The sequence below is a fragment of the Macrotis lagotis genome, chromosome 3 (genome assembly GCF_037893015.1).
Source record: "Macrotis lagotis isolate mMagLag1 chromosome 3, bilby.v1.9.chrom.fasta, whole genome shotgun sequence".
Lineage (NCBI taxonomy): Eukaryota > Metazoa > Chordata > Mammalia > Peramelemorphia > Peramelidae > Macrotis > Macrotis lagotis.
In genome coordinates this window covers 230,464,149-230,484,481 of record NC_133660.1, presented here as the reverse complement: position 1 = coordinate 230,484,481, position 20,333 = coordinate 230,464,149, and the positions used below count along the sequence as shown (strand labels likewise).

General features: G+C 35.2%; 1 protein-coding gene across 1 annotated transcript in view; it reads left to right on the top strand.

Annotated features, from left to right (window-relative positions):
• Positions 1–20,333, top strand: part of SPON1 (spondin 1) — a 784,537-nt gene that overhangs the window by 706,812 nt on the left and 57,392 nt on the right. The window contains exon 7 of the mRNA XM_074230135.1: positions 17,746–17,810. Coding sequence (XP_074086236.1) covers positions 17,746–17,810 — 65 coding nt within the window. The remainder of the gene's footprint in view (positions 1–17,745; positions 17,811–20,333) is intronic.

The following is a 20,333-nucleotide window of genomic DNA, read 5'->3' as shown; positions in this document are numbered from 1 at the left end:
GAAGCCTATGCACCTTTTCTCAGAATGATGTCTTTAAATGCCTTAAAATAAAATATGTGAGATTATAAAGGAAGTTGAATAACATAAAAATAGTTATCAAAAATTGATATCACACTCAGAGACCCTACATAAAGAACACCTGATATAGAAAAAAAAGCATGAATACCCTTCAGAGATACTTTTTTTTCTTAAGATTGTCCAAGATCCTCTTTTTCTTTTCAAATATTTTCTAATTCGGTTAGGTTAAAAAAAATAAAGATTTCACCTTGTAGATCTGATGCAAACCAGCCTTAATCATTGAAACAGGGCATAATTTTTAGAGCGACCAATTTGTGAAACCTCATTTGACCCAATTTGCCAAGCATCTCAATGGAAGCTTCTATCTCTATTACATGTTTGGACAAGAGTCTATCTCACTAAAGCCTAAGTGATTTAACTGTTTAAAAGATTTGTGAAACCACTGATTCGAAGAAGCCGATGAAATATAGTGTCTTTGTAATTAACTTGTTTTGAGTAACAGGCTGGAAAGTCTGAAGGTAAAATACCTGACTGAAATTTCCTTGGAAAAAGCAATGAATCTCCATATGCAAATAAATTACTATTTCATTAGCAACTCACTTCAGTTTTGAAAGTGCTCATCATTTAATGAACGGGAAAATTCACAAGTGAAAATCAACAGAAGGAGGATGGAGTGATCTCCAAATCTGCATTAAAATATGATTCTGGAACCAGATTGTATTTCCTGCAACTGGAGAAATGACTAAGTTTATTGGTACTGATTACTATTTTAGTATTAATATGGTCTGTCAGAAACAATAACAGTCCTCATTTAGAGTGGTATCTGCCCAGGAAAGCTTATTGTTCTTTGGAGGGCATTTGATAATTGCCTCAAAATAGACTGTGAAAGTATAAGATTTCCATCCCGTTGATTTCCCCGATTAATTTTGGACAGCAGTATAGACTGTGGAAATAACTTGTAATTGGATTTGCAGTTACAGCCCTATTTCCATCAGCCCCATTCCTGGGTAATTTGGGAAGGCAATGTAGACTATGGAAATGAGTTGTCGTAATCAGATTTATAGATAGGGCCCTATTTCCATCATTGAAACCATGCCATAAAGGGATCAGTTGGAGGAGTTTAAGAATGTTTAAGCTCAAGGAAGAATAGATTTATGGGAGACATCTTCAAGAATTTGAAGGACTTTGTTGAGAAAGAGAGATTGGACTTACTTTCTTGGGCAGAATTGGTGTGAGAGTGGCAGATTTTAGCTTAAAATAAGGCAAAAACTTAATAACAATTAGAGATGTCCAAAAGGGAAATGGGCTACCTTGAAGGGTTTTCCACATCGATAGAAATCTTTGAACAGAGGCAAGAAAATCATTTGATGAGGATGCTGTAGATGGGGGTTACTGCTCAGGTAATGAGTTGACTTAGAAGTCCCTTCTAACTCCGAATTTCCATGATACATTAATACTACATCATTTCTTTCATCTGTCTCAATGATGAAATGCTTGTCATCAATTACTATATATAACAAACCCTTATCTGAGACTATATAGCTTTTCTAAGGTATTTCAGAAACAGCAAAGTGCGTCCACAGCAGATTTTTCACAGACCCACAAGTGGATGAATGCAATTGCACAGAAAGAATTGCATAGTTCCTGGCTTTCAGATTCCATTTCTTCTCATGTGCTTTCAACTAGAAACAATAATTTCATATGGGAAAATTGCATAATACTCTCGGCAATTTTCCCAGAGAAAGTTGAGAAGAATTGTTATACTATTCCCACAAATTGAAAACATGGGCCCATGAAGCCTGGGCCCATGGGTGGACCTTGCAGGCCTATCAACCCAGATCCTGTTTCTCACAAAGACCCATGTAGTGTAAGATTAAAGTTCACCAAGGGTATATCAAGCTACTAAAAACTGCCACTCATCAAAAAAGGAGTCTACAATATCTTCAGATTTAGGCCTGAAAGAGAACCTTAGAATTTAGATGCTCCAAACCCCTCATGTTGCAGATGGAGCAAGTGAAAGCAAGAAAGGAGAAAGGAACATACCTAAGATCATCCTGATAGTGAGTGGCAGAGAAATGCATGTGAGGGAGAAATGCATGCAAAATAGATCTCTTAAATAGGTTATCCTTTCAGTGTGAAACATAGCAAGCCAAGGTGTCAATTGCATGTCACTGATGCCAGATTCTTCCCTGTGTACACGCTGATGAACGCAGCTCTTGCAGACTCCTAATTTGCTTCCACTGTTTTGACAGTGGAAAACTACCTTCAGATTTGTCTCCTTCATTCATTTGCCTCAAGTTGATAGGATTCTTGAATAAAGTCCTTTCTGTCTACATTAATGCATTCAGAACTCTTTCCCTTCCTATTTAAAGTTGTGGCTAGGGCTCACTGTTCTAAGTTGGAACTTTGCTCTATAGTAGGTGTGTTAAACAAAGTCATTTCTGGCAGTAAGTCACTCCCAAATGGGTCCCAAATCAGATTAAAATGTAATAGGGAAATATTTTTAAAAAAACAAATAAAAATACAACAAAATATGTACGGTGTTACTGTGTGGTTTTCTATGCCAGTATGCAACCTGCAGCAATCCTTATATGCAGGTTAGTGGCTCCCATTTCTGATTTTGTCACCATAGCAGCAGGATACCAAAGTGTAAAAGGCACTTAAAGTAAACATAGATAATCCTTTGATAGGGAGAAACAATTGAGTTTAACAGTAAATTCTACAATAAGTGAAATCTACCAGATTATGGAATAGGGACTGGAACTAGAATTCTACTGTTTAGGGAAATTCCAAATGAAAAAAATTCATTTTACCATTTCAAGTTGGCACCTTCTCTGCAATTTTTAGTCTTAGAATTTAAAGAAACTACGTGACTTTCCCAGAAACACAGCCATGGGTCAAAGGTAGGACATGAACTTAGATTTCTCTACCTTTGAGGTCAACTGTCTATTTGCTATACCTAGATGCCTCTACCAGTTTACATATTTTCTTAATCTGAAAGAAATTCGTCTTAATTACTTCTTTACAATGTTGAATCCAAAGCTTTGTGTCTTGCCAAGGTGCTAAGTTAAGGCTTTCCTTCCAGTGCAAACCTTAGTAGGCAGCAGCTTGGTTTTTTTTTTTTCTTTAGCTACCATAGGGCTTACCATCCTTGCCCTGCCTCATTGATCCATGAGAGGACAGTGATATTCATCAAACAAGGGAAGGTCATATCTTTTAGCATTGTTGTCCTCATCAGTAACAAACATTGATTTTGCACTCATCTTATTCATGACCTGCATCTTAATTCAGGATTGGATACCTCATTTTTTATTCATAATTATTACCATAATTGTTGTGGTAGGCTGTAGAGTTGTATTGTTTATACTATTATTATAAAATCTATAAATATTGGGCTTCAATAAAATTCTCCTCCTCTCTTACTGGGCTGCAGGAGCACTACTGATTCTTAGCAAATTTGTTTTGTTGTACAATTTGTTACAAATTTGTAGGCTGTGTGTCAGTATTAAGTGAAATGAAATAGAGGGATTCAGGAAGCCATGCTTACCCCTGATGTTTGATAGGTTGTCCTGTGCAAAGTCAGCATTCAATATTAACCCTGTATAATGGAATAAAAGTCCAAAAAGCACCAAAATGAACATTGACAGGGATAACTATGGAGTCCTGCCAAACTAACAGACTTTTAGATTCTCCAAAAGCTATTTTGTATGTGTAGAATTAGAGATAGTATTGTTCCAAATAGAAGGTCAATTGCTGGAACTTGTCCAGACTTTTCACCAGCTATAGAAAGAGTTCTGGGTCTGGATTCAGTAAGACTCCTCATCCAACTCCAGAAACTAGTGTGTCTCTGGGCAAGTCACTTGACCCTGTTTGCCTCAGTTTTCTCTTATGTAAAATGAGCTAGAGAAGAAAATGACAAACTACCCTCGTACCTTTGCCAAGAAAATCCCAAAAGGGGTCACAAAGAATCAGGCATGACTAAAAAAAAAAAAAAACAAGGTAATCTACCATCCCAAAATATTGACTGTGCTTAAAGTTTCATGTCCCCTATATCAGTTAGTCTGATCCCTTCAGGAGTTAAGTAACTTAGCCAAGATCACAAAGCCAGTGACAGAGCTAAAAGTAGAATCATGATGTATAATCCAGTGCTCTTTGACCTGTATTATGTGTTTCCCATAAATATGCTTTCAAAATTAAAACATACACACACACACATACACACACACACACACACACACACACATCTTCACTGTGTTACATATAGAATTAAACCAGATCATCAATCTTTTCTGGATATTGATAGACTATGCTGTATTTTATAGGATCATAGATTGACTAACAGGAAGGACCTCAGAGGCCCACCCCATTATTGTACACATGAGGAAACTAAAGTCTGGAAGGGTTATGTTAGTCATCCAAAATAATATATATATGCAATAAGAATCATAGAAAGGATTTTTAACCAAGTTCTTCCACTCTATAAAAAAGTCAGGGCACTTTTCCATCTACCTTTGTTCCCCACAGAATCCATTGGAGAACTGGTATTTATGGAGAAAATTTTAAAAAAAAAAGATCTTTGAGTATGATGAAAGGAACAATTATTCCATTGAACTGATTGGCATCTGTGTTCCACTTCAGATCTCTTATGCTGAGATAGAAGGTGAAAAATTTAGCTGCAAGTTTTCCTGTCTGGGACTTTCCTTCAAGCTTTACCACGTACTTAATTATATTCTCTAGTTACTTTGTCAGTAACTTGGAAAAAAAGTATGGATCATTAGCCTTATCAAAATGATACTAATCTGAGAAAAGTAGCTAATTCATCATTTGCCAAAATTAGTGTCCAGAATTATCTAGGAAGCCTGGATTATTGGTTCAAAACAAGATAAAATTTAACTAATATACATAAAAAATCCTACCAAATGAGCATAATTTTTTTACTGACTTGGTATTATCAAAAAAGATCTGGGTTTGCAGGTCTGTCATGTGAAAGAGGGACAGATTTGACCTACTTGGTCCCAAGAGCAAGAAGTAAAAAATGTAGATTTGTATTTAATATAAGGAGAACCTTAGTGAAATGTAATAAAGTCATAAACTGGATTATGCTCACTTAGTGGAGGGCGAATTTGGCGGATTCCTCTTCACCAGAATTCTGCAAACATATCCTCAAGGACTATTTATCATTCAGTAATTTTGTAGAGAAGATTTTTGTTCAGGTATAGGTTAGAGTACATAATTTCTGAGATTCCTTCCTGCTCTGTGAGTCTGGGATTGTGAAGCGCTGTCCTAGTGAGTTATTCATTCCTCCCTCCCATTATAAACTAGACATTTGATGTTACTGCTTTAAAAAAAAAACCCTGATATTCTTTGCCTGCATGCATTTAGTATGGTGTCCATAATATCAAAGGTAATTGTTCTGATGTCCCTTAAATTGGTCAAAACCTCTGTGGAAGATTATTAATTTTGTGAACTATATTTACAGAAGACACTAACAAACTAGAAAGTATCTAGAAAAGGGCAATGAGGATGGTGAGGTCAAAACTCTGTCACAGAAGGAATGAGTGAAGAAACTAGGGATGCTTTCCAGGAAAAAGTAAGCAGTGGAGAAGTTAAAGTAATCCTTTCAAGTTATATAAGGACTCTCATGTAAATGTGGTAGTAGATTTTTTCTCTTTAATAGTGTTTTATCTTTTTCCAATTACATGTAAAGATAGTTTTCAATCCTTTTTAATATTTCAAGTTTTTCTCCTTTAATATTTCAATTTTTTCTCCTTCCCTGCCTTCCTTGTCCCCTACCAAAGATAGGAATAAATCTGATATTTTATATATGTACAATAATGTTAAATATATTTCCACATTATTCAAAGGAATCAGAACAAAATGGAAAAACCACAAGAAACAAAAAAAGTGAAAATAATGTACTTCAATCTGCATTCAAATTCCATTGTTCCTTCCCTGGATGTGGATAGCATTTTCTCTCATGGTTTTTTTGGATTTATCTTGGATCATTTTATTGCTGAGAAGAGCTGAATCTATCATACTTGATCATGACACAATGTTGCTGTTACTGTGTACTATGTTTTCCTGGTTCTGTTCACTTTACTCAGCATCAATTCATGTAAGTTTCTCCAGGTTTTTCTAAAATCTGCCTGCTCGTTATTTCCTATAGCACAATTAAATATAGCACTGCTATTACATATAGCATGTTGTTAAACTAAATTATTATATGACATTATAAATTTAAACATAATACATTATTTTTATACCACTATTAAATTCCTATTCCACAATTTGTTCAGTCATTCCCCAACTTATGAAAATCCCCTCAATTTCCAAATCTTTGCCCTCACAAAAAACCTGCTATAAAACTTTTTGTACATATGGGTCCTTTTCCCTTATTTATAATCTTTTTAGGATACAGACCTAATAGTGATATTTCTGGATCAAAGCATATGTAATGTTGTACAGTTTTTCTGCTGAATATTTCATTTCATTTTTTTAATTTTAAAATTATTTTATTTTTTCCCAATTAACATGTAGTGATAGTTTTCAATATTTATTTTTGTAAAATTTTCTCCATCCTTCGGCCTTCCTCAAGATAGCAAGCACATATTAAATATATTTCTATATTACTTATGTTGTGAAAGAAGAATCAGAACAAAAAGAAAAAAGCACAAGAAATAAAAACCAAACAACAAACAATAAAAAGTGAAAATACTATGCTATGGTCCTCATTCAGACTCCATAGTTCTTTCCTTGGATGAGGATGGCATTTTCCATCTCAAGTCTTTTTTGATCACTTTATTCCAGAGAAGAACTAAGTCTCTCATAAATTGATCATCATATAATGTTGCTCTTACTGTATACAGTGTTCTCATGGTTCTTCTCATTTCACTTTGCATCAGTTCATTTAAGTCTTTCTAGGTTTTATTCTGAAATTTTCCAGCTCATCATTTTTATAGAACAATAATCTTCCATGATATTCATATGCCATAACTTGTTCAGCCATTCCCCAAATGATGAGTATCCCCTCAATTTACAATTCTTTGCCACAACAAAAAAAGCTACAATAAAATTTTTTATACTGTGCATCCTTTCCCCTTTTTTATGGTCTAGTATGGGGATCAAAGAATATGCCCAATTATATAAACCCTTTGGTCATAGTTCCTTACTACTCTCCAGAATGGTTGTATCAGTTTGCAACTCTACCAATACTGCATTAGTGTCTTAATTTTCTCACATCTTCTCCAATATTAACCATTTTCCTTTTCTATCATATTAGCCAATCTGATAGATGTAAGGTTCTTCAGAGTTGTTTTAATTTAATTAATAAAGTAATCTCTAATTAATTTAAAGCATTTTTCCATATGACTATACATAGCTTTAATGTCTTCAACTGAAAACTACTATTCTTATCCTTAAGAATATGTCATTTGGGAATGACTTATATTCTTATAAGTTTGATTCAGTTTTCTATATATTTAAGAAATGAGGCTTTTATCACAAATACTAATAAAAAATAGTTCCCAATTTTCTACTTTCCTTCTAATCTTGGTTGCATTGCTTTCCTAGTTTACTTTGGTATCACTTTTTATGTCTAAATCATGGACCCATTTTGACTTTATCTTGGTATAGGGTGTGAGAGATTGGTCTATGCCTAGTTTCTACCATACTATGCTCCTATATTCCTGTTTTCCTAGCAGTTTTTTTTGTCAAGAAATGAGTTTTTATCCTAGAAGCTGAAATTTAGGAGTTTATCAAACAGGGGAAGTATTGTAGCCATTTACTACTATGTTTCATGTACCTAATCTGTTTCACTGATCTATCACTCTGTTTCTTAGCCTGTATCAGATAGTTTTGATGATTATTACTTTATTAAAATAATTTTAGATCTGGTATGTCTAGGTCATCTTCCTTTGCCTTTTTTCATTAATTCCCTTGATATTCTTGAGAACCTTTTGTTACTAGTTTTTCTAGCTGTATAAAATAATTTTGATAATTTGATCATTATAAAACTGAATAATTTTGGTAGAATTATCATTTTTATTACATTAATTCAACAAGCTCATGAGCAATGGCTATTTGTTCAATTGTTTAAGTCTGACTTTATTTGGATGAAAAGTGTTTTGTAATTGTGTTCATAGAATTTCTGGGTTTGTCTTGGCCACCAGACTCCTAATTTTCTCCAGGGGTCTATCATATCTAACTTTTCCAAAATTCTATTTACCTCCTTATTTCTCTTATTTTTAATTTATTTATTTTTCCAATTATATGTAAAGATCACTTTCAACATTCATTTTTGTAAAGTTTTCTCCATCCTACCCTTCTGTCCCCTCCACACTAAGATAGCTTAACTTCTTTCTTATTTATTTTGTGACTAGATTTATCTAGTTCTTGAGAGGAAGGGTTGAGGACCCCACTACTATCATTTTGCTGTCTATTTTTCCCCTGTAACTTGTTTAACTTCTCTAAGAATATGTGTTATACCACTTGGTGCATATGTATTAAGTATTGATATTATTTCCTTATCTGTGATGTCTTTTAGCAAGATTTAGGTTTCTTACATAGCTCTTTTAATTAAATCTATTTTTGCTTTTGTTTTATCTGAGATCAGGATTGCTACCCCTCCTTTTATTTTTTACTTCAGCTGGAGCATAATAAATTTTGCTCCAGCCTTTCACCTTTACTCTGTGTGTACTTCTCTGCTTCAAAATATGTTTCCTGTAAACGACATATTGAAGGATTCTGTTTTTTAGTCCATTCTGCTTTCCACTTCAGTTTTATGGGAAGAGTTCATCCCATTCATTTTAACAGTTTGGGGGAATTATTTTTTGCAAGGCAATGGGGTTAGATGACTTGACCAAGGTCATCTAGCTAGGTAATTATTAAATATCTGAAGTCAAATTTGAATTCAGATCCTCCTAACTCCAGGCCTAGTGCTCTATACACTGCACCACCCTGTTGCCCCAAACATTAACAGTTTTGATTATTACTAACTGTATATTTCTCTCCACCTTATTTTTCTTCCTATTTATATTTTTCTCTCTCCTTCCATCTTGTCCCTCTAATCAGTGCTCTGCTTCTGAATACCACTGCTCTCAATTTCTCCTCCCTTCTAACCCCTGGGGCACAGGGAGTGCTGCCCCAAGCTTCTTGTGCTGGGAAGCACAGTTCTGGTCACTGCCTTTCTGTGCCAGGCTCTCAAATTCTGGCAGCTTGTCCATGCACTGGAGGGCTCCATCCTGGTTACTTCTGTTGTGTTGGGGATTCTGGGCCTAGCAGTTTGCCTTCTTCACTGGGGCTAGAGGCTTCCTACCACTGGCCTGATAAGTCTGCACTTTGGAATCTCAGGTGTTGATCGGTGCTCTGGCTTAAGGCCTCCCTCTGATTTCCTGGACATAGTCTTTGCTGAGCTGTACTCCCCTCTTATCCAAGAAAGACAGACCTTTCCTATAATCCTTCTAAGTCAACTTAAACTGGAAAATGGTTTGCTTCATCTTTTTGGAGATTCTGTCACTCTAGAATCTTTTCAGAGTTTTGATTTAACACTGTTTTTAAGAGAAACATGGGAGAACTCAAGTGATTTCATGGCTTTTCTCTGCCATCTTCTCTGGCAGCCCAGATAGTAGATTTCGCCCATGTTCTTTAAAGCAAAGGCTCTTTTCCTGAAATTCATAGACTCCAAATGGAGGATGGGTCCAAATCTAACTCCATAGGGATCTGTGATCTTGAATGAAAAGAATACATTTTTATTTTAATATAATCGGTTTCACTTATAATCCTATGTATTTTATTTTATACATCTAACATTATTCTGTGGTTTCATAAACATTATAATATGTACAGTTCTCTCAATCATTTGAACTACTTTCTTATCCATATCTTAATGTGACCAACCTAGTACCATGAGTGGTAAATACCTTTTTTCTCATTTTTTTAGAATGTTGATTAAATGAGTAATTGAATGGACCAACCTTACACTTTGCTAACAGCTTCAGGGAAAGTATACAAAAGGATCACCAAGTTGACCTGCCATGGTCAAATTGTGTGGAGGTGTAAATCAGATGAGAATTCAGAGGACTGGGAAGAGACATTCTAATCAATTATGACAGTAAGGTCAGTGTACTATTTGACTAAGATTAGTAAGTTAGAAGAATTAGGGGAAATTCATCACATTGTATTTTGAGTTTGTTTTCTTTCTAAGCTCAGCCTTTATGTATTTTTTAAATTTAGGACATAATAAGGTAAATGAAATTTTTAGCAAAACAGATAATCAATAAAAATATTTCATTAGCTTGCCAATACTAAGGTATAGAACTTGGGTTTTGAACTCCTGCCTCTGACTGAGGTATCACTGCCATCTTGTGGCAAAATACCTAAGAAGAAGAAAAAAGATATTTAAGTTGAAACCAAAGGCAATGAAACATAGTTTTCCATAGGTTTTATCAGAACCTTGAGATTAAATAATTTTGAGTGCTTTAATTATTACAGTAATAATCTAGTGACAACTTCTTCCCCTTTCTGCGTGTCAAGTTTTAGACTCTCAATTACCTGTTGCTATTGTGTGTAAAGACATTAAGCAAAAGGGAAGGGGGTCAAAATCACTGTGTTGGGGGGAAAATGAGATATTAAATCTCAATCCCCCAGATTGGAGGACTGGAGAGAGTTGGATTCTTTCATTTGACCGTTATTTAAAGGATACTTAGGGTACTCTTTCCCATGGATTGGAAGCAGATGCCAAACTGTTCAGCACTCAGAACTGAACAGGGGCTAGGGGAAGAGAAAAAATAGCAAGAGTGAGAATAAATCTTTAAGAGTTATGCAGACCAGAGAGATGCTTAAGTCTATCCTAGGTGTACAAATTACCAAAAAGGTACTTGTAGAGTTGGTTTAGCAACCATTTGCCCCATCACATTGTCCCTTCATCTTAATATCAGCTAGTACTTTGAAGAATTAATCTATGAGGAACCATGTGAACTCTTTAAGATCTCAAGATATTTGATCTTCATGGTCTTTTTATATGGTAATTGTAATTGCTGTAATTTTTCTTTCATCTCTGAGAAAACTAAATAGTCAAATCTCAAAACAAGTTCATTAATCCAGGTTAAGATCCTCTGCTTATGGCCTCTATAGGTCAGGTAACCGTGACAAGTAGTAGTCTAAGATATGAAAAGTATAAATCAGACTAGGTCACTAGTATAAGAAATAATTAAAATCAGGATGATGAGATTCAGTGCAGAGAGAAGTCAAAGGTAACAAAAAGAGGCAGAGGAGTCTCGTGCTGAGCTTCAGGAAGTCAATCAGGTACCTTGGATAGTTCCCTGAGAGTAGACTAGAGTCTATTCTCAGAACCTCAGAACAATTTAATTGATCCAAAATCTCTTTTTTTATTATTCTCTCTATCATTCATTTTCTGAAGACCTTTTCTCTTCAATGCCCAGGGCAGGGACAGGAAACTTGAAAATTTTAGGTTTGCTTTTGTTGTGTTTTTAATAATTTTAGTCATATAATGAATAAACAAAAGAAGTCTTCAATTTGTTACAATTTATCAAATATAAAAATCATTCTCTGATCCATTGCAATGACATAAAGCAGTCCCTAGGTTGACAAAAGCTTTGCTATTGAAATAAAGAACCTAATAGGTCCTTCTAAATTGGAAAAATTTCAAAAGTAAGGTGCATATTGGTCTACATGTATGTCATCCAAGGATAAATCCAAGTTCAGAGTGTCTCATAACCAGAAGGTCTATTAATAGGGGATGATTTTTTTTGCAGCCACACAAACCCACAAAGACCATCTGCTAAGGCACAGTGGGGTTTTAATCTGTGTCAGTGGTAGAAGAACCCACACTGACAAAATCACAGGTTTTTTGAAGTATTTCATAATTATCATTTTAGACATAATATAGATTTTTCCCCTTCAAATTTAGCTTGCACAAAACCTAAGTCAACCTAAAATGAGTATTGTTTTTAAGTATAAAGTCTTGCAATTTTTTCCCTTTCAAAGATAGACCAATTTCAAGATGTGACCTGTGCCTTGACCTATATGGTAGAACTCAAAAAGAATTTTTCCTACTGTTCTTTTCAAATATTGGCAAAAGTCTAAAACTGAAATGTTTTATTTTGCATGACAAGAATCTCTGAGAAATCCTTGATTTTCTTAATTATTATCTTTGTAGGGGAAATGGAGGAAGAGAAATGAGAATAGTAGAAACATCTCTTTGGGATTATATGTATTTAACTAAAATACATATGGTTCCAGAAATAGCCCTTTTAAGTAGGATCCTGCCAGTGGAACATATAAGTAAACAAAAGAGATGACTTTGTGGGTGCTGTCAACTAGCTCTAGTCATTGTCAAAATTGTGAAATCATTGAGTTTTGGACTTGGAGTCCCAATTGCAAGCCCAACAGTCATTGAGATTAGTGTGAATTTGAGGAATTTTGAGATTTACTAAATCTCCATGGACCTCAATTTTCCATGGTGTAAAAGAGGTATGCTATTTAATTCTTGGTCTGACAACTCTTCAGTATTGCCATGAGGGTCAACTAAAAGTAATATTTATGAAAGAACTTTGTAACCTAAAAGTGCTAATTGGATATAATCACAGTTCAACAAATAATTTATATACCTTTTTAAAATAATTATTGGTACTTGATTTCTCCATCCTCTCTGCTCACATGTCTTCACTATCTTATGAAATCCTAATGACAATAGAACATGATAGCTATTCACACTGATGTATAAATAAGTCAGAAAACTTGGCATATTATATCTCCCAGGAGTATTTTATAAGAGAATAAAATTGTAATCTGAAGAATTGTTGTTAAAATGTTAGCTTTCTAGATGTCATTGAGGGATCCCCATTTTGGTTTGAGACAGAAGTCTTCCTGACATGTTAGAAATCACATGTTCCACATGGCCAATTATTTGATGTTTATGGTCTGAGACTCTGATCTTAATTGTAGTTTCAGTCAAAGAGAATAACAAATAGATTTTTTAAGAGTGTGATATGAGTTTCCAATTTCCTTAAATAGCTTTTCAGGAATGTCTCCTATGCAAGGAGGACTAAGAATATTCTTGGTTGATAGGTTCAGTGCCATAGATTTCTTGTTGATCCAGTGTTTGGATTGGTTTGGTTTCATTGGTTCTTGAATTTATTACACCTCCAACAAATTGAAGATTTTCTGATAAAAGAATTCTCAGTGACCACAAATCTACTTTTGACTCTTTTCATTTACTCATATATGGACTGAAACCTGCTCTTTCCTGAGTCGGATGACTAATAGCTGTGACCTTAGAAAGAAGCAGAAACTCCAACAGGTCTCCCAATATATTGCCAGTTTTTAAACAAGACTAATATTACAGACCAAAGAAAATTATTTTTGTTAAGATTATCTGCAGAATTAGAACAATTTTGAGGTACTACCTCATAGCCGTAGGATTAACTAATGAGAGAGAAAGAGAAAATAACAAATGTTGGAGGGAATGTAGAGACATTCTTTATGGAGACATTGGAGACATTGTGGAATGATTCAACAAATTTGTAGAACAATTTGAAACTATTTCCAAAGAACTATAAAACTATCCCTATCCTTTGACTTCACAAGACCACTACCAGGTCTTTTTCCAGAAGAGATGAAAAACAGGAAGGAAAAGGACCTATATGTGAAAATATATTTATAGCAGTTCTTTTCTGATGGTAAGAAATTTGAAATTGAAGTAATGTCCATCAGTTAGAGAATGGTTGAGCAAATTGTGATATGTGATTAGTATGGAATACTACTTTGCTATAAGAAATGATGAATATGGGGCAATTAGATGGTGCAGTGGATAGAGTACCATTCCTGAAGTCAGGAGACCTAAGTTCAAGTGTGACCTCAGACGCTTAATAATTACCTAGCTGTGTGACCTTGGGCAACTCACTTAACCCCATTGCCTTGCAAAAAAGGGGGAAAAAAGAAATGATGAATAGGATGCTCTCAATAAAACTTGAAAGAACTTACATGAGCAAATGCAATGAGGAATGTACTGTATACAAGGAACAGCAATATTGCAGAATAATCAACTATGAAAGATTTACCTTGCTCAGCAATGCTATGACCCAAGGCAACTCTGAAAGACCTATGAGAAAGAATACTACACATCCCAAAAACAAATTTGATGGTGTCTGAATACAGATTGAAGCTTAATTGACTTATATATGGCAACTAGCAGTCAAGCAGTCTTCTCCCTTACACTCCAATTCTTCCTCAAAGAATGCAAACATTTCAAAATGCAGCTGAGTTAGATACAATTGGAAAGGTCATCCACTATTTTTTAAACACCAAGAATGCATTCTATAATTTGAAGAGAAATTGGGCCATGGATTTTTTTTCTTTTTTCCCCCCTTTTTTTGCAAGGCAATGGGGTTAAGTGACTTGCCCAAGGTCACACAGCTAGGTAATTATTAAGCGTCTGAGGTCACATTTGAACTCGGGTCCTCCTGACTCCAGGGCCAGTGCTCTATCCATTGCACCACCAAGCCACCCTATGGGCCATAGATTTTTAAAATGAAGGTGACTTACCGTTATTTGTTTTTTGGCAGTATTCAACTATGATAGACTTAACTCTTTTCATCAATACAGTGTTCAAAGACAATTCAAAAAGTTCTGTGATGGAAAATGCCATCTACATCCAGAAAAACAACTATAGAAGCTGAATGCAGATCAATGAATATTATTTTCATTTTTTTAAATTGTTTTTTTCTTCTTGTGGTTTTCCCTTTTGCTCTGATTCTTCAACATGACTAATATGGAAATATGTGTAACATGATTGTATTTGTATATCCTATATCAGATTACTTGCTATCCTAGGGTAGGAAGGGTAGAAAGAAGGGTCAAAGAGAGAAAACTTTACAAAAATAAATATTGAAAATTATCTAACCTATCACTGGAAGGGCAGCTGGGTGGTACAGTTGACAGAGCCCTGGAATCAGAAGGACCTGAGTTCAAATTTGACCTTAAACACTTTTATAATTGTCTAACTGTGCGATCTTGGGCAAGTTATTTAACCCCATTGCCTTGCAAAAATAAGACAAAAAAGTATATAACTGGAAAATGAATAAATTTGAAAAATAAAAGTTATTGGTTTTAACTCTCCATTTTACAGATTCTAAAACTAAAACTAAAAGTGAGTAGCCCAGGGTCAATAAACATCTGAGATAGCATTTAAACCTAGATCTTCCTAACTCCAAGTCTAGTGCTTTGGTTGTTACATGGTACTTGATATAGGGATAATAAATAGAGCAGTGCTTACTTTGGCCCCCACTGCCTGAAGGTCATTATTTTATTTTATTTATATTTTATGAATATTATATTTTATTCCTCCTCCAGGGTTCACCAGTATCTTTAGGATTCACTGTCTCATAACCGGTAGGTTTGGTTACGAGCTAAAAGAATTGGCATTTATTTCTTATTCATCTTTTTTGCCTTAAAATCAGCTGCTGGATCAGTATCTCTTTCATTGTGATCAAGGAGGCAATTCCCAAAGGGGTTATTTTTGCCTCTTTGCTCACCAATATGACTATTTTCTGTCTTTCCTAATTCCAGGGAAATCTTCCACACAGCTTATCATTTTTTTCCTGTGCACAGGGAAAAACTCACTTCTTCATACCTTACAAGTAATGACTAAAAGTCAGATTACCATTGCAATTGTCAATAGTATCTCATTTAAATATATAAGTAGAGCTAACTTCCATTTTCCCATGCTAATTAAATGGATTGAGGTAGGTGACACTATGTATAATCCAAATAATTACTATTTGACTTTTGAATGAATGTTTGTATAGACATTTGAATATACTGTGTCTGATGTCTGAAGTTTCAAGTCAAATGAAGCACTTACTTCCTGTGTGACCTTGGATAATGATGATAAGGTTTGCAAAGCACCTTCCATTCATTTCAACAGACAGCCTTCTTACCATCCCTAGGAGATAGTTCCCATTATTATTCCTATGACGAAACTGAGACTGAGAAACATTAAGTGACTTGCCCAGAGTTACACAACTTAAAAGTATCTAAGGTAGGATTTGAACTCAGGCCTTCCTGACCTGATCTGAGGAAGCTAGGGGGTCCAGTTAATAGTGCACTGCCCATGGGGGCAGCTAGGTGACGTAGTGGATAAAGCACTGGCCCTGGAGTCAGGAGGACCTGGGTTCAAATCCGGTCTCAGACACTTAATAATTACCTAGCTGTGTGGCCCTGGGCAAGCCACTTAACCCCATTTGCCTTGCAAAAACTTAACAAAACAAAAAACAAAAAAAAAAAAAAAAAAAAAAAAAACAGTGCACTGCCCGAGGAAGTCAGGAAGACTTGAACTCAAATCCAACCTCAGACACTTCCTATCTGGATGACCTTGGACTAGTCATTTAACCTTCATTTGTTTAGTTTCCATGTCTGTAAACTGAGGATAATAAAAGCACCCATTTTATAGGGTTTTTTGTTTTTTAGGTTTTTGCAAGGCAAATGGGGTTAAGTGGCTTGCCCAAGGCCACACAGCTAGGTGTCTGAGACCGTATTTTATAGGTTTTTGTGAGGGTCAAATAAGATGATGATAATAAAGCTTAGCACAATACCTTTCCATATGGTATGCACTATACAAATGTTAGTTATAATAGTAACAATATTTAGGCTACCACTCTATCTTCTTTGACATTTATTTACCCCCAAAATTAGGTTGTTTAGAAAAGATGACCCCTGAGTTCTTTTTCACCTCAAGGTTTATGATCTTCTGATCGATACTAGGATCTAATTTGAAATGAAATGGAAAGCCCTTCACCTTTCTTTTGTCATCTTCCTCAATCCTTGACATTTGGCTCATTATGCTTTGTGCTGCAATGATGCTGCTATCAGACAAACTTTCTGATTCAGTGGTCCCGGAGTCCAACACCAATAGGAACTTTTCCAGGTGAAAATTATTTTGGTTTAAAGATTGATTTTCTGGTAATTGAGCTTCAATATAGGAGGGAACTTCTGCATCCTTCATTTCAATTAAATTTACTTTGACAATTATTTCTTAAGCATCTATTATGTGTGAAGTATTGTGCTACATATAGGGATATAAAGCCAAAAATAAGAATTCCTACCCTAGAGGAACTTACTGTCTTTGGATAAACCTATAAAAGTAATTTCAGAATAATTCTTGAAGTGGAGTACTAACCACCAGACGTCTCATGTAGGAAGTAATACTCAACCTGAGCTTGGGAATTAAAGATGCCAAGAGGCAAAGGTGAGGAGGGAGTACATCTCAGTTCTTATAGAAGGGAGCATCAATGCGGTAAGTCTCAAATTCAGGATTTACTGGGGAGGTAAATTGAGGAGAACCTAGGGAGTCCAGTAAATAGATTTTCCAGCCTGGTGTGAAGACTTATCTTCCTGAATTCAAATCTAGCCTCAGACACTCACTTGGGTAAGTTTCTTAACCATGTTTGTTTCAGCTTTCTTATCTGTAAAATGAATTGGAGAAAGACATAGCAAATCACTCCAGTATCTTTGCCATTAAAATCCCTAAATGAGGGTGATGAGAAGTATGAAAATATTTCCCCTTTTCATGGGCAAGAAAGGTTTCTCTGATGCCTTAGTCAATATATATGACCAGTCCTTGGAGGACTCAGGGGATATGTTAACAAAGCAATCTTATTTGGGAGCCCAATCCCTTATTAACTGATTTTGGTCTTTTTTTTTTTTTTCCAGAGCGACGAGGTTCTCACCGTCATTAAAGCTAAAGCCCAGTGGCCAGCCTGGCAGCCTCTCAATGTGTAAGTCAGGAGCAGACACTGCCTTTATAATGTTCCAGTTTTCAATGTCACAGAACAGACCCTTCTCTACACGGTGCTGGCAAAGAATCAATAAGCTGCAGCGAAACCCTCCTGCCTTCTTTACAGTCAGTAACACCTGTCAGGAAGTGAGAATGGGGTTGGCCTTATACAAGTATGTATGAACCCTCCTCCTGGATATCATAGCAGGAAATCCGGTTCAGTCAATATTTCTCAACTAATTATAGATTTTTAAATAAGTTAGAAGGTTGTACTAAAGCCAGTATCACACACTCCATGTGTTTCCCAATTATTCCTTCTTGCTTAAACATAAGGGTTTTGAAAATTAAATTAAATTTTTCTATAATTAAGCATTTATTTGACATGAGACTAAACTTAGACTTTGGCCCTAATAGGCATATTTGGTTCTTTAAGATTATAATAGTTCATATTTATATGTATTAAAGCACTTTTGTCAAAAATATGTAAGCAGGTCGTCCCTGTATTATTTTTCCCATTTAATAGATGAAGAAACAGGTGTGGAGATATGGAGTAGCTAGTAAGTAGTGAAACTCGGGTCTCTTGACTCTAAGTTTAGTATTCCTTTTACTAGCCCGTGCCATTTATCACTCATCCCACACTGGGTGGCTTTCAATGCTTCTTTCCAGTAAAATGTATTTATTTCTTACTTTGTAACTTGTTCAAGAATCCCCTGTCTTTGTCGGTCCAAAAAATGACATTATATTTAAATACCAGGCAAAGTGAGATGATTCTTCAGTTTATAAAAGTATTGCCATTTCAATAACAAAGCAACCTAATGTTTTTACAATACAATGCCATTTACCAAAATTTGGTTTAGGGATTTTCTATTGTCTCACAGAGGTGATTTCAGTTGGCCAAAGGTTGAAAAGGATATATACTAGTCCCACTGTGCTAAGTCAATATTCATCTATTATAATAATTTAAATGTTACCAGACTTTTAAACTTGGCAATTATATAATCTCTGTCCTTTGTGTTTATAATATACAAGGCTACTATCCTTTATATATGGAGTCTCACAACAATTGAAAAGAAACTTTAAGCATTAATTATTTTTAAGAGGATATATGTGTATGTTTACATGCAGACAGCCATACATATTTATATATACACACACAAACAAACAGGCTCAGGGTGGGGGGGTTGCAATCTAATACATTTTTGTGGCCTAGAGTCACCTGATTAATATTAGGCATTATCACAATAAGGAAGTCAGGACAGTTGAACTGGAAAGGTATTGAGGCAGTCAACTATTGCCAACTGTCCTGAAGAACATTATCCCTTCTCCCATGTTAAGGTAACATAGTTGGTTTATTAGCCCTGGAATCATAGGATAAGAAACTTAGAGTGGAATAGACCTCAGAGGTCACCTTGATCTCTACTGCTTTTTACAGATTGGCCCTTCTGTATGAAAACTCTGGGCTTTCTCTGCTCTTCTCTATATATTTGTATTCTACTGGGTGTATCCTCAGAGAAATTTTGTATTCTGGTCCATGCTACAATGTGCAAGATTCTGACTGTGAGAATTTGAATACCTGGGTACTTATTTTAATTCAATAATTTTTTTTTAGAATCCATACGCTGATAGTAAAGGGTACAGTTACTAATGTTGTAAGAATTATATTAAAATTTTCAACTCACAATATGTCACAATTTCATGTCACAATACACCTTCACCAATACCTTGACCTCACTAATCCTTCCCCAGAACTACTCCAAAACCCCATTTACACTGTGAAGCAGAGATCTAAGATTAAGTTGGCATGAGAATTCCAGAGCCATAAACCTAACTCAACAGTTTCCCAGCTCTTTTATTTCTCTGCCATCAAATTTGGACCATCCCCAGTCTGAAGTCATGTTTAGCACATGAACAAGTTTCATTACTATAGTATTTTAATGGTTCCAAAATCCATGATTTCATTAATGTGATTATTTGATAAAATAATTGAGATTCCTCTAGGACTTATTTGATAGTTTTTGAAAATTGCAGTCAACTAGACTTGGAGACATATGTCTATAATCTCTGCTATCCAAGAAGGCTGAAATTGGTGAACCAATGGAGCTTGGGAATTTTGAGTTGTAGTAGGACCCAAGTTGATTGGGTGTCCTTGCCCAGTCTGGTACCAATATGGCAAACTCATGAACAGAGGACCAATATACCCTGATCAGAAATTTGGTGCAGGTCAAATTGTCTATGCTGATCATAGAGTGATCAGGCCTATAAGTAACCACTATACTTTCTGCCGGGACAAGATACGAAGATTTAATCTAGAAAAAGGAAAACTACTGAAGCCAAAATATTCATCATGCCCTGGTCCCCCTGGTGAGCAATGCCTCTGAAATTAATTAGATTGAGCCTTGGACCATTAATATGTGGTCCATGCCCAAATCTATACTGAAAACTTTTTCAGTATTTTAATTTTTGCCCAAACTCAACTGTAATTAGTACAGCTTTGAAAACTCAAGGTTACCTCTTCACAATAAGC